Below are 14,454 nucleotides of genomic sequence, written 5' to 3'. Positions count from 1 at the left end.
GGAGGGGAGGAGGGGAAGTGATCACGAGCGTTGGACCCGGTTCCTTGTTTTTGCGAAAGGAGACCAGAAACAAATAAAAGCTCTTCCCGTCGTACAACGAAAACACACAACCCCAAAAAGAAGGCCAGTAGCGCGCGCCTCTCTCTATCTTTCCCTTCAACCATGAGAACCCATCCACGACCAAAACTCAAAAAACCAACTATTTTTCATGGGGCGTTCTTCCGGCACTGGGGCCAAAACCTCTTCAGCCCCGACGGCACCACCCCTCCTCCCTTCCAATGCGAATCCTCCACCTCCTCCTCCTCCGCCACTTCCCAAAGCTTCACCCAGTGGAGATTCTCTCCTCCAACCCCCAACACCACCACCAATAACAATAACAACAACCTCATCCAAACAAACACTAATCCTCCTTCTCCACCTCCACCACCTCAAATCCACAACCTCCAAGAACTCTTCCACATTTCAGAATTCCAACTATCAACCGACCCCACCTCAGCCCTCAACCTTCTAGAACGTTCTCTTGTCCCCAATCCTCCCCAAGAGCAACCGCCGTGCCCTCCCAACCTCATGCGCGCCCTCACCGCCAACCTCGCCCAGGCCAAGCCCGCCACCAAGATCCTCTTCGCCCTCTGCCTCTCCGACGCCAACCGCCGCGTCGCCGTCGAGGCCGGCGCCGTCTCCGCCGTCGTGGAGGCCGCCCCCGACCTCGACGGCGCCCCCGCCGAGCGCGCCCTCGCTGCCCTCGAGCTCATGTGCACGCTCCCCGAAGGCGCCGAGGAGCTCCGCGCCCACGCCCTCGCCGTCCCCGTCATGGTCACCATGATGGCCAAGACCGCCGCAAGGGGCAAGGAGTACGCCATCGGAGCCCTCGCCGTCGTCTACGGCGCCGCCGGCGCCGAGAACCACTACACCGCGCCTCCCGAAGAGGTGGCGCGTGCGGTGGAACTCGCCCTGCAGGGCGAGTGCAGCGCCAGGGGGAGGAGGAAAGGGACGCAGCTGCTGAAGACGCTGCAACAACTCTCTCAGGCTGAGATTGAAGCTTCTGAGACTCACGCTCACGACGGCAATTGAAGATTTTAAATTGCAGCCACAGTTCTTTGTGTTTTTTAATATCACGAGAAATAATAGATAAAATGTAACGTTTTTTTGCCATAATTGCAGTTGCATTACCTCTGATCGGAATTGGGAACTACTGTTGTTTAAAACCTTTGTAAAACAAAGTAACACTGTTCTTTTCTCAAATTTTTTGGACTGTACAGTAATTTGAATTATTCTTGTTATGCTTGCTTTCTGTTACAGTATTATCAAACTTAATGTATATTGTTTTTTCTTCGGGCTGGCCAGTTTAGTGATATTATTAGGTAAATGTTAACTAGTGCTCTTGTAATATAGGTTAAGAAATTAAAAAAAGAAATTTTTTTATTGGGATGTATAAACTTGTTTTGAGTATGATTTTTTTTATACTCTCTCGTGAACTATACAATAAATATTTTTTTTCTTCTACTTCTTTAATATCTTAAAAACACTAATTATTAAAAGGCTTATTATTACTTGTTCTCTGTACCTGCTGCATAGGTATCGTGGTTGGTTGTTATTTGCGACTATCAACGTCGTTCGTGTTGGAAACAGTTTATGTTGTTGGTGATTGAATAGGTACTGTGTTTGTTCTTTATCCACATTATGGGAATAAAAGAGTTCAAATGGTTTAATGGAGGGGAGGTGTAATTATTATTTCAAATCTTGATGTCATTTGTAGGTTCGGGTTATGGAGTCCAGTATTATGTATAAAAAAATTCTGTTAGATTAATTAATTTTACCAAGTTGTGAATGTTTTTTTTTTCCGGACAAAATATTTCCTTCTAACTGGTAACTTCAAACATTAGTGTGTATGTGTTTTGGATGGAATTTGAAAAAAATGATTTTGAATGAAATTAATTTTGAAAAATTAATTTTTAAATGATGTGATTTATGTTTGAGTGTTTTATTATAAAATTAATTTAAGAGTAAATATCTTAATTAAAATTTAAATTTAATGTAGAAGTTACTTAAAGTTACTTTAATTTAAGATTAATTTTAAAAAAAATTCAATATAAAAATTAAATATATAAAAATATATCTAAAGTTAATTTTAAATCCAAAATTGATTCCCACCAAATCAAACACACGGGAGCTGGTCAAGGAGGAGGTTGCCTTTTTAATATTTACCGACTGTTTGACACGCGCGGAATTAATTTTTTATAAAGTATAACATTTTACACATGTGAACACTTAATTACTTCAAAACATTTTATTAATATTTTTCTTTTTTTCTATCTCTTTTTTCTTATTATATCTTATGACTTTATGTAAAAAAAGAAAGTCTCTATATCCAGTGTCATGTAAAAATGGGGTATTCACCCGTCATTTTTTTTCAACATTTTATACTTGCATTCAATAATGTAGGGTGACATTTTTGAGTAATTTTGGCAACGGTTAAACTCAAAATCACATGCCAACAAACGTTAAATGAAAACGTGAAAAAAATCTCACAGCATTAAAATTAGAAAAAGAAACATACAATCCAAACTTTTTCACAAGTAGGAATGTTAATTAAAATTTTATTTTCTCATAATTAATCTTTAAATTTAGGTAATTGCATACTTTTTCCTCCACAATATTTAGGTAATAGTAGGGATTCAATTTTTGCTGAGGACTTTGTTAGTGAATAATGTATAAGTATTTCTATAATTATTCATTAAACCTTGAAGTATCTTTATCTTGATTTTGTTAAGCTTCTGAAATCCAATTTACTAAATTTTCAACTCAGTCAAAAAAGAAGAAGGAAATTCTACATTCTTTCTCCACAAAGTTAATCATTAATTGACAATGAACTTAGATTACATTGTTTTCTACTTTTCGAGCAGAAACAAGCTTTCCCGGAAGTTGAAAGTGTACAGCTGCTATATTTATATTGATTTGGTTCTTGCATTGGCTCCATAACAATTTTCGCATTGAAGGCACAAATACTTATATTTTCTGCATAAAAGTGGAGAGGGGAAGGAGCTAACTGAGCTGGAGGATGAAGAAGTTGTGAATATACCACAAGCCAAACTCACCCAATTCCATTTTGAGCCAGACTTATCTTTTGGACTGAAAGCCTAATTCGGTAATTCCAAAACCGAAATTGAATAAGTTCTTTGCTTTTTTAGAAAATAACTTGAATAAGTTGGAACATTCAAAACTACGTGCATGTTAAAATATTAACTACCCGTGTGTCTGGTTTAACATTCAGATCCACGTCTACAAGCAAATTCACGTCAAAAAGTATAAAACGATGCAGGAGCTAGTATTGATGAATGCTTCAAAAATGACGCGCAAGATGCGTCAATTAAAACCAACGGAAACCAAACACATGCTAATTAAGAAGAGACTTAAAAATCTAATTTGAATTCTTACATTGAAGATGCTCAAAGTTACTTCAAAAGAGGCACGCATCAAATATTATTACTCACGCCCAACTAAGCTTGTTGTAATTTCAGACAACTCTTATGTTGAATATATATGTTTTTTTTATTGACTGCTTTTAGCTAGAATAGAAACATTCATATATTACTTCATTTTATATTTAATTTTAACAAACATCAATTTTATAAAATTAATTTAATCAAAATCAATTTTATAAATGCTCACTAGATACACACTAAAACCCAAGAGAACCGGCTTCTTTAGTTCATATTAATATTTTATGTTTCTTAATAATAATCACGTAAATTTTTCATATCAATTATTATCTCTTTAGATATAATTTTTTTTGGCAAACTTTAATACACAAAAGTTTGTTGAGTTGAGGAGATAGATTCCAGAGAAGCATGCATCTGGATTGAGGGCAATGTTGAGTAATGTCCAATGCTGAGTTGTGCTACAATTTTTGAAGATATTGAGCTGGAACAAATTAAGGGAATAAGCAATGTAAAGAGTAGTTTATATATAATAAATATCCTGAAATTGAGCGTGTCAGGTTCACGTGGGGTGGGGTTAAGTTTCAGAAATTGCTGAAAATGTGTGTCTGTTTCTGTAGGAAATATGTCAGACTTGGGAGAGAATAATAGTGGAACAGAGTGATGGCTCCATTTCCTGAACCCTTTACACATGGTAGCATAATTGGTGGAAAAATATTTCTTGTGGGGCTAGTTAATTTAAACTCATGTGAATTGCTTTTGCCAAAATAAGAAAATCAGTTCGATCTCTAAACAGGGAAAAAAATAAACAAATGAAGTTACATGTATTAAATTTACTTGTTAGTTTTTTTAAAAAATAATTAAGATTTTTTTTATAGTGTATATAGGACCAACGTTGTGGATGACAAATTATATATCCTAATATTTAAGGCAACTTCATAGCAGTTAATCTCCATGTTGGGTGGTAGAGCCATACACTCTCAGTTCGCGTATTTTTAGAGTAATTCATTCTTATTAATATATTATCGATCAAGCAATGCGTCACAACTATGAACTATCCTTTTGCATTCAGTCAAGAACTACTATATGAATTTAAATAAATATTTTACTTAAGTATTTATTTATAAAATTCATCATAACGTTTGTATAAAAAAGGTATTGAAAGAATTTATAAAAATGATATATGATTTTCTAATTAATTCTATGAATAAAATTTATGAAAAAATTATTAAAAAACTTATTTTACTACATTTCACAGTGGAATTTATGAATTAGATCTCTTTTTCTTATGAAAGTTTATTAATTTTTGTCATTTAAACTATTTACCCATACACACTAAAAAAACTTTTATTAAGATTATGTCTTTTTTATAAATTCAAATAAGCTTTTCTAAACACCCTTTTAGTATATATCTTATAATCATGATTTCATGGGCTCACCAATAACTAGATTATTTGATGAACAATAATTATCAAGTTTTTCTTATTTGATGAAATTAATTACAACGTCATAATTCTTTTTTATTGTAAATAAGGTTTATATAACAAAATATTGAGCCTTCAATTATTCTTAATGGATTTGCTAATAGGATTTTTCTGTCTTCCGGTCTTGTCTCTAATGATAAGGCGTCTTGCAACTAATATACTCTTCTTACTCAAGTTTAATTATAAACAAATATTGACCATTAAATTCTTCTTAATGATACTGTTAATAGTGTTTCTTCGTCTTTCTTAGCTTATAATGATAAGCTACACTTGCATCCAATATACTCTTCTTACTCGGGTTCTTATATCTTTTCCACACACTTAATTAAGGTAATATTCTACCATTTATGTTACTTTAACTTTTGTTTCTAATGCATTTATTCTTAATTTTATCTAATCTAATGTGTTCACTCATCTAACACAACATATCAATCTTACTGTATTGAGTTTTCGTTTTTTGTTATTACTTATAAGTTATAACTATAGAAAGATCTATTGCGATCCTAGCTACCTTCTGTTCTCACACTAGTCATGACTCCTTTATACATTTCCTTCATTGCTTGAGTATAGACAATGCACACTGGGACTCCATCAATCATTCACTTTTCCAAATCAATAAAAAAAATTGTATATTATATATAAGTATTTTTTATTTCCTGTTTATCACTTCATTAATCATCACAGGAAGTATATATATTGCTTCTATAACCGACATCTTTGACAAAACTAATAATGCTTTTAGAAATATTAATCTTTTGTCTTAAAAGTATCCCCCTAATTACCCTATCTCGTAGCTTCATATATAATACGATTCATGAGCTTAATCCCCACAAAATTTGTATAATTATACATATATAAGGCTTAATTATATTTTTTAATTCTTTAAAATTAAAGAGTCTATTTTTTTAGTCTTTCAAATATGAATTTACATTTTTTAGTCATTTAAATTAAAAAAACATTATTTTTAATATTTCCGTCAGAATTTAAGAGATTAAAAAATATAAAATTTTATTTAAAGAATTTAAAAATACAGATTTTAATTTAAGAGACTATAAATATAATATGAGCCTTATTTATAATAGGAATTTTTTTTGGTAGATTTATAAATAGGGATTAAAGTGACCTTCCTCCCCTTATTCAACGTTTTATTAGACCTCATAATTCGTTAAACAACTAATATCCTTTTCTCCTAAATCCTTCCATATCTCAATGAGTAGAGTACTTGATCCTACTACTATTTCGTCATTATCGATCATTTTCTATGTTTCTTTCACCACATACTTTTCACCATACGCTACCAAATTCTAGATAAAAAAAAGGTATTATTCCTCCTATTCTATCAAGTGTTTATCCTATCATAATGATCAATATAGTAAAAATTAAATTTGTGTTCGTCATTGAATAGTTTTTTAAAGCAATTGTCCATCTTTTCCTGGATATATATATATATATATCCCATAGTCAAGATTTTAACTTTTTCATCGATCTTAATACATTAATTTCGCTCCCTTTAACAAGTCGATCTGAACATATTTCTTTAGGGCAATAAAAGTGGCATAATCCATGAAAACTCTACTCTAGATCGCTTTAATTTCCACCTCTTTCGTCTCTTCCATGAGGAACTCATTTTGCCCCAATATTCAACATTTTTACAACATTTGCTTATGATCTTATATTTTCAACAGTTAAATTATACTTTTAATGACATGAACCAATACTTAACTATACTTTCAACAATTACAAAGCATGCTCAATAAAATAAGTTATTAGGTGATTTTGGATCACCTATTCATGATCTCGATTAATATCTATGTTATACATATTTAAATTTTGTAGTTTAAAGAAAAATAATTAATAATACTTAAATACGTATCATGCAAATTGGTCGGAATTATAGATCAAGTGGTGATCCGAGACCAATTATAATAATTTCTTGCTCAATATACTTCTTATTCATTCATGTTTACCGTCTCAATCAATGATGAGTCATACATTGAAAACGTTTTGATGAGATTGTTAATTTGATCAATTTACAACGCATAAAACTGGGTTTTTAGCAATTTTTTTGGTTGGCACAAAATTATTTAACTAATAATTTAGGTAAAATGAATTTCATTTTAGGATTTTGAAACACAAAGTAAAACAGTAACAGCTAAGCGTATTTTCGGTTTAATCTTGACACATCTTTTTTTACATATAGGCAATCAAATGTTACTAAGGGGAGTACAAAAGGTACACTCCAACCCTTATACATTGGGAACAAACATATAGATGTACTATAAGAGAAAAAAATGTTATACTCTAACACTCACTATAAAATCATTTTTATCATCCAATCATAACTCCTTATATATGATAAATTTGTTAAATCTTAAATAATTTAATGTCTACATATTGATATTGTAAAACAGTTTTATATCATCATTCAATTATTATTTGAATTATTTTAAGATAATTATTTTAAAGTTTAACAAACTTAAATTAATTGTTTACTTGCACCTTTAATTTGTCATTTTTTAGGTGTTACCGTCCTTGTGTAAACAAAAAGAAAATAGATAAAATAATAATATTCTATTTGATTATATGGTTTGTAGTTTTCGATTAACAATATAATACAAAGTTCTTCCAACATATGGATTTGATTGAAAAACAAATAATTAATTTTATAGATTTCTTCCATCTTAATTTAAGAACTATACTAGTACTCTCTATCTTTAAAAGATTAATTTCTCTAAGAAAATCTATAAAAGATTAATATGCATTATAATTTAGCCTACTTTAATGTAAATGAACATCTTAAAGTCAAAATTTCCACCTTTATGACTCAAAACATTGTCAATATATAATTTTTTATTTAAAATAACAGTAAAATTTAGTACTTTAAAATATAAGTATCGTTTCAAAGTCATTAATATAAACATACTACAAAAAAATGATTTAGCAACTGCACAAATCGGTTGCTAAATCGATAAATTTGGTCGCAAAAATGTTAGCAACCGAAATGGCGACCGAATTCTCTGTGTTGCAAAAACCCTAGTCACTAAGTCCTTAATCACCGAATTCTTATTCGGTTGTTAGGTATTTGATTGTTATTTTGTTTGGGACCAATTCAGCACACTAAATTGTTAGTCTCTAATTTAGTTGCTAATAAATAGTAAAATTTAAATATAAAATAAATTAATATAATATTCGGTTGCTATTTTTTGTGGCTAAGTTTTAAAAATATAAGTCCATCGCTTTTTAATAATTAATTTTAGAATTTATATACAATTCGGTTGCTAATTCGATTGCTATTTAATATTTAATTTTTAAATACAAAATTAATTGAAAATACAATTTGGTCACAGATTCAATTGCTAAACAAAAATATGATGTACTTTTTATTTTTTTATTTGTTATATTTTGACCTGCTTAATAATTATCGATTATAAATATAATCGTTAATTAAATTGTATAATCAAACTTATAAATAAAAGTGGACATTCATAATGTGTAAATATAGCTAATAACAAAGTTTTGATTTAAAGATTGATAGAGTGTAAATTCAAAGTTTTCAATGTTTAATAAAATGCAATGTCAAAGTTTAATAAAGTTAAAATTCATAACATGACATAATCAAATTAAAATAAACAATAATCAGGAGTCGATGGTCATTTGACATGTCATGAGGACGATCAACCTAAGCATCGTCAACATAGTGCTTAGTTTCAAATGTTGTGGTAGTCGATGGACTAGGAGCTAGCATGATAGACTGAATATGTAAGTGTTGTAATATACGCTGCATTTGCTCATTTTGTTGACGAAGTTGTTCAAATTTGTTGTTGCATCTCCTAACTTTGGTGGTCATGATTCTAAATCATTGCAACATTGATCTTTTCCTCAAGTGTCCTCTCCTTATCTGCCTCTGACAAAAGCTCAACATTCAATTTAGTAATTGTCTCATGCATTTTCTCTATTTGGTCTTCCACAGGAGCAATATAAGTAGATGGAGCTCATTTTGAGCAACTAAACCTTTTGCTCAAAGTACCTAGCCGTATACGTTCCCCTTGTAATTTGGATTTCCAATAACATTCAAATATATTTTATTATCATTAATAAAAATAACAATGTTAGGGGAATCCTGTGTAGATACGTCTTTCTCTATCGAATGTTGTAAGATTTTCTCTCAATGATATTGATATTTCTCCTGCAATATAAAGTGAGATATAAAGATAAATTATTAAATGTGTAGACAAATAAGGATTAATATTCAAGAAAATCATCACTAATATAAGAAAAAATTGACTTTAATCTACTATAGCTGGCTTTAAAGTTCATACAAGTCAATCACAAACATTTAACACTAGCTAAAGAAAAACAAATAAAAATGTGTAAATAATTTCAAAAGATATTAATCAAAGGTAAGAGTTCATTTAATATAAGTTTTATGCGAAAATAATTCAAAATTCAAACTTTATTCTTTTTTAATTTATTATATTTTTATAATCTTGTATATTATCTTTTAAAATATAATATATAAGATTAAATTATATTTTTGCATAAATTAGAATATGTACACTTATATAAGCTTTATTTTTATTTTATATATTATATTTACATAATCTTATGTATTTTTTTATCACATTATTCAAATCTTATTTTATACAATAAAGATATAATATAAATTTTATCTTTAATGTATATTTTTTATATAAATTATAATTTCATAAAATGACAATATTTTATTTTATTTTAAAATATTTATATATATGATTTAATGATAGTATTTTTATACCTATATTAAAATAATTTCCTTATTTATTATAATAGTATTTTTTATTTTATATTTAACTTTATTTAATGAGGTATGTAATTTTTTTAAAGAATTAAATTATATAGTAAAGATACATAATTAAATTAAATGATAATATTTTTTATTTTTTAAAATATTTATGTATGCGATTTATTGCCAATATTTTTTATCTATATTACAATAAATAACATGGATATCTTAATATATATAAAAAATATTGTCACTAAATCAAAAACATTATTTTAAAAGATAAATATAATATATAAATAAAAATAAAACTTATATAAATATACATATTCTAATTTATGTGAAAAATAGAATTTAATCTTATATATTATATTTTAAAAGATAATATATAAGATTATACAAATATAATAAATTAAAAAAGAACAAAATTTAAATTTTAAACTATTTTCACATAAAACTTATATTAATACTATATTTTACACTAAATATTTAAATGAACATTTAGGTGTAGTGGTAAAGGAGTATGTTTCTCACTCTAAAGACCATGATTCTTGTCCTTCTTCATGTATTTTTAAAATTTTATTTCTTTTAAAAAATGTTGGTCAACTTTGTAGTCTAGTCTACGTAGTTAAAATAAACAATTAAGATAGTGAATTTTGAAATATAGGAGACTCAAATAATGAATTAAAAAATAGGATGATCAACTTGGTAAAATAGGCAAAATTGAGGGATGAATTTTGCAACTAAGTTGTAAATTAAAATCAATTTGGGATTTTAGTGAATGAATAAGTTACACATTGCATCTTATTGGGTCTTGCTTACACAATTTGGTATTTATTTATTATTAATTTTTAAATAATTATATAAAATAAACAATTACTTTGTACAAAACACAAATTAAAAGACTAATGATAAGCATGATTTATTTATCATAATCAAATAATGTAAATATTGGTTTTGTTAATTTTATTAAAAATTATCATAGTATAATAAAAAAATATTATATATTTATTATGATTTAAAAAAATTATAAATATTGGTTTGTTAATTTAAAATATTACTAATATATTAATTTCAATATTTTTCAAGTATAAAATGTATTTAAGTATATTATATATTTATTATGATTTATAATAAATTAAAATTTTAGTTTCTTAATTTTTTGAACAAAAAATCATTTGATCACTAATTTCAAAATATTATTTTGTCTTGTAGCAACCGAAACATATTTGGTCGCTATTATGATCGCATAGCGACTGAATCATATTCGATCACTATTATCATAACAATAGTCGAATTGTATTTCGTTGCTATCTTCAAGTTCACTTCGGTCCCTAATTCGGTTGCAACAGTACTTAGTATTTATAGATATAGCAACCAAAGAGTTCAACGACCCATATTTTAGTTGCTGTCACAAGTTAGCCACCATGATTAGATTTGGTTGTAATTAGAGACAAAAGCTGGTCGGTCGCTACCTCGGTTGCTCTGATAGCTGCTGAAAGTTTTCAGTCTCTAATTTTGATTGTTAAATTACATTTTTCTAGTAATGACATTCAAAATATCATTTCATCTTAATTGATGTTCAGTTTTTTTAACACAATGTTTAAAATTAGCCGGCAGTGTTAAAAGTTCATTCATAGTACCTAATAACAATACTAATAATAATAAATTAACTTGTTACATTAATTACAATAAGTTAAAGTATAATGTGTGTGCAACTTTTTTAAAAAGGGAAAAGACTATATAATTTAAATATATGTTTAAGAACAAAAGTGTAATTTACTTGAAAAATTGTTATCAAACAACTTATCTGTAAAGTATTAGGGTAAAGGTAGATAACCAATTTTATGAAAGGAGAGGATAACAATAAAACTTAACGTGAGTAAACCTTTTTAAGTATTCTACATTTTTATGGTTTCTGAAAATATCGGTTATGACAATAAAACTATATATAGGTCGTCCCTTCACAATCAAAAAATTAATAAATTGTTGATTTGAGTGGAATTAAATTTAATCTCTTATATTAAGTAAAATATTGGGTTAAAAAGAAAAATTTCACTAAAAATGACTAACCTTCATAATAATAATGTTATGATGGAAAAAAAACTTGTCTAAATATTTTGATGCATATCTGATTAAGTTAATAAACGTGGCATTAGTAGAAGGATATATAATTTTTTGCATATATTTCAAGAAACTTGAATATGATGAAAGCTTTGTCTTTACTTATTGATAGAAATGCCTCCACCTAACTATCAAGCCATCCATTATCAATGGGGCACCGGCATTATCATATCATGCATCCACGTTAACCCCCACAATTGGCTCAAAACTGCTTCATCCTATTCCTAGCCATTCATGGCATGAGTACTCCACCTTCTAGAACACTACCTTGCTCTCAACATCAGATACTCACATCCAACAGATTAATGCAAAACAACTTCTTCCCTTGGGCGTGGCCATTATAATCTTTTATTGATTAATTGCTCCTAATTAGTAAGGGAATGCCAAATGCATACTTTGCATATTAGCTCAGATAATTAAGTATCTTCCTGACTCCTAAATTGTCACTGCTAATGCCTGTGTGGGGCTTCCGATCAAAATTGATAGATAAGAGTATAATGACATAGGTATAATGACTTTTTAGGTTATTTTTCTATAATTTATTTATTTATTTTATCATTTTCCATCACAATAGTCAATTTATTTTACATTTTCTCTCTTGTCCTACCTCCTTTTTACATTATAAGATTGTTATAAGAAACTTAGAAGGAGAGTATTACTACTGGATTGATAAAGTTGAACAACCTGGCTCTGGTGGATGCTCCTTATTGGGAAGGTGTCAGTGTACGTGGGGAACTCCTGTTAGCACGTGGCACCTCCTTTTATAATCACCCAGTAGAGATTCAATAGTTATACTCATTTCAAAAAACACACATATATAGCAAGGAAAACTGCTAATTGATTTTAACGTACGTTGATATAGAGCGTGATTATATATGAATAATTACTTAATATCAACAAATTTCAAACTTAAATCAACCCGTTCTCACAAGTACCTTTTTTTTCTTAAAGTGAAACCAAGACATTGATGCCGCACATTGTAAGGTTCGCTCACCTGCCAGCTCATGCTGGGGTAAAATTGCATTGGGGCTTTAGTTCCTGCCTCCATGGTCATGTTATATAGGGCTTTGTATATTGTTTCTGCTTCAAAATCTGAAGGGCATGCCAAGATTATAAGGAATTGGATGCACATGCAAGTTCTTTTCCTTAACCTAAAACTTGGGGCCATCTCGACCCAAACTAGGATGAGTATCCTCTATATTTCTCAAGAATTTTAGCCTGCACTGCCGACATTAATTAAAGTTTGTACTTTTTTTTAGGCGCATGCATGTTTTATGAGAGATAATTTTCTTTAAATTGAATAAAATTATTATAGGTCGTAAAATATTTTCTGCCACTATTTAATACAATTATATATTTGAAATTTAAACTCAAAACTACTACTATTAATTAAATAGTAACACTATTAGTTTACTATGGTGAACTTTTCTTTAGTATAAAAGTACATCCAAATTAAGATTGATAAAATGCCACAGTTGCATTAACTTTCACGAAGACGAGTTGCAGTTTCCTCACAAAACAACTAATGAAAGCAGTGGCTTCTACATCCAATAGAAATTAACATTTGGTATGCTTAAAATACTATATATATATTTCGGTATTTTATCAAGCCAAAAAGTTATATCCGGTAATTACAAAATACAAATTACAGCGAATACACAATATTCAAATTCAAAACACCATCCGTACAACATGTGTACTTTATTTTTTCACCTAACTGCTTAATTAGATGCCGAGTATGGTCCCAGAAAAGAAAAGTTGCAATAGAAGAAAAAAGGTTCCTAAGTTTAAGAATACGAGACTGAATAATTAATATATGAATGAAGCCATGGTTTCCAGGGTCCAAATGGGGGAATATAATGTGTACAGCGAGCATAGCCATGTTCCTCAAAGCATCTGTGAAAAAGCCCTATGCAAGCTTCTTCAATACTCTCTGCATCTCTCTCACAGAAGGGAAAATTTTCTGGGCAAATGAGCTCAAGTTAATGCTTTGATTCGAAAGTACATAGGTTGGTCCATCCGAAAAAGGAAAAGTATAGGTGGCAGTTTCTAATTCATTCTGATATAATCAACGGTTGAAATCATAAAAACAAACGAGCAAATAAATAAACGATTGAGATTTTAAGCACTGCACACCCAGTATTTTAAGCTTACCAATTCTTCTAAATCTCGTCGTGAATGATCCTAAATGAAACGTGAAAACCCAGTACTTTGTTAGTATCCCGAAGAGTCACTACTGTAATTTGATGTATACTTTTTTTTTATATCAAAAATAGTTTATAAACACCCCAAATCTATCTTTTTAATTTATAGACAAATATTAGTAAGTAATGGAAAATATAAAAGGATAATAAATGATACGATCGATTTAGTAAAAAAGAGTGGAGAAAACTGTGAAATAATTATGAGATGCTTTAGACTGAATGATTATTGATGTATGATTATTCATTTTCTTAGTCTATTTTCACTTATCTCAACCACTTGAGTGCACGCCTAAATGGCGTGGAAATGAATTTATTTGAGCAAAAAAAAAACACTTGATCCATGATCAAAAGAATGTATATATTTCCTTATTTTTGTGTGCAAATATTCCGAATAGAAAAAAAAAGTGTCAAACTTAATTATTACTGTTGATGCTATGATTAAATGG

At 29.4% G+C, this 14,454-nt stretch overlaps 1 protein-coding gene across 1 annotated transcript; it reads left to right on the top strand.

The window, feature by feature from the left end:
* The first annotated feature begins 143 nt into the window (after positions 1-143).
* LOC100812542 (U-box domain-containing protein 26) lies at positions 144-1,242 on the top strand. Its single transcript, XM_003523686.4, has one exon. It carries the CDS (start codon positions 163-165, stop codon positions 1,069-1,071), a length of 909 nt encoding a protein of 302 aa, XP_003523734.2. The 5' UTR covers positions 144-162; the 3' UTR covers positions 1,072-1,242.
* Positions 1,243-14,454: the final 13,212 nt, after the last annotated feature.

Source organism: Glycine max, chromosome 4 (assembly GCF_000004515.6).
Source record: "Glycine max cultivar Williams 82 chromosome 4, Glycine_max_v4.0, whole genome shotgun sequence".
NCBI lineage: Eukaryota > Viridiplantae > Streptophyta > Magnoliopsida > Fabales > Fabaceae > Glycine > Glycine max.
The sequence above is the reverse complement of the archived record's forward strand: the minus strand, read 5'-3'. Positions and strand labels throughout refer to the sequence as shown.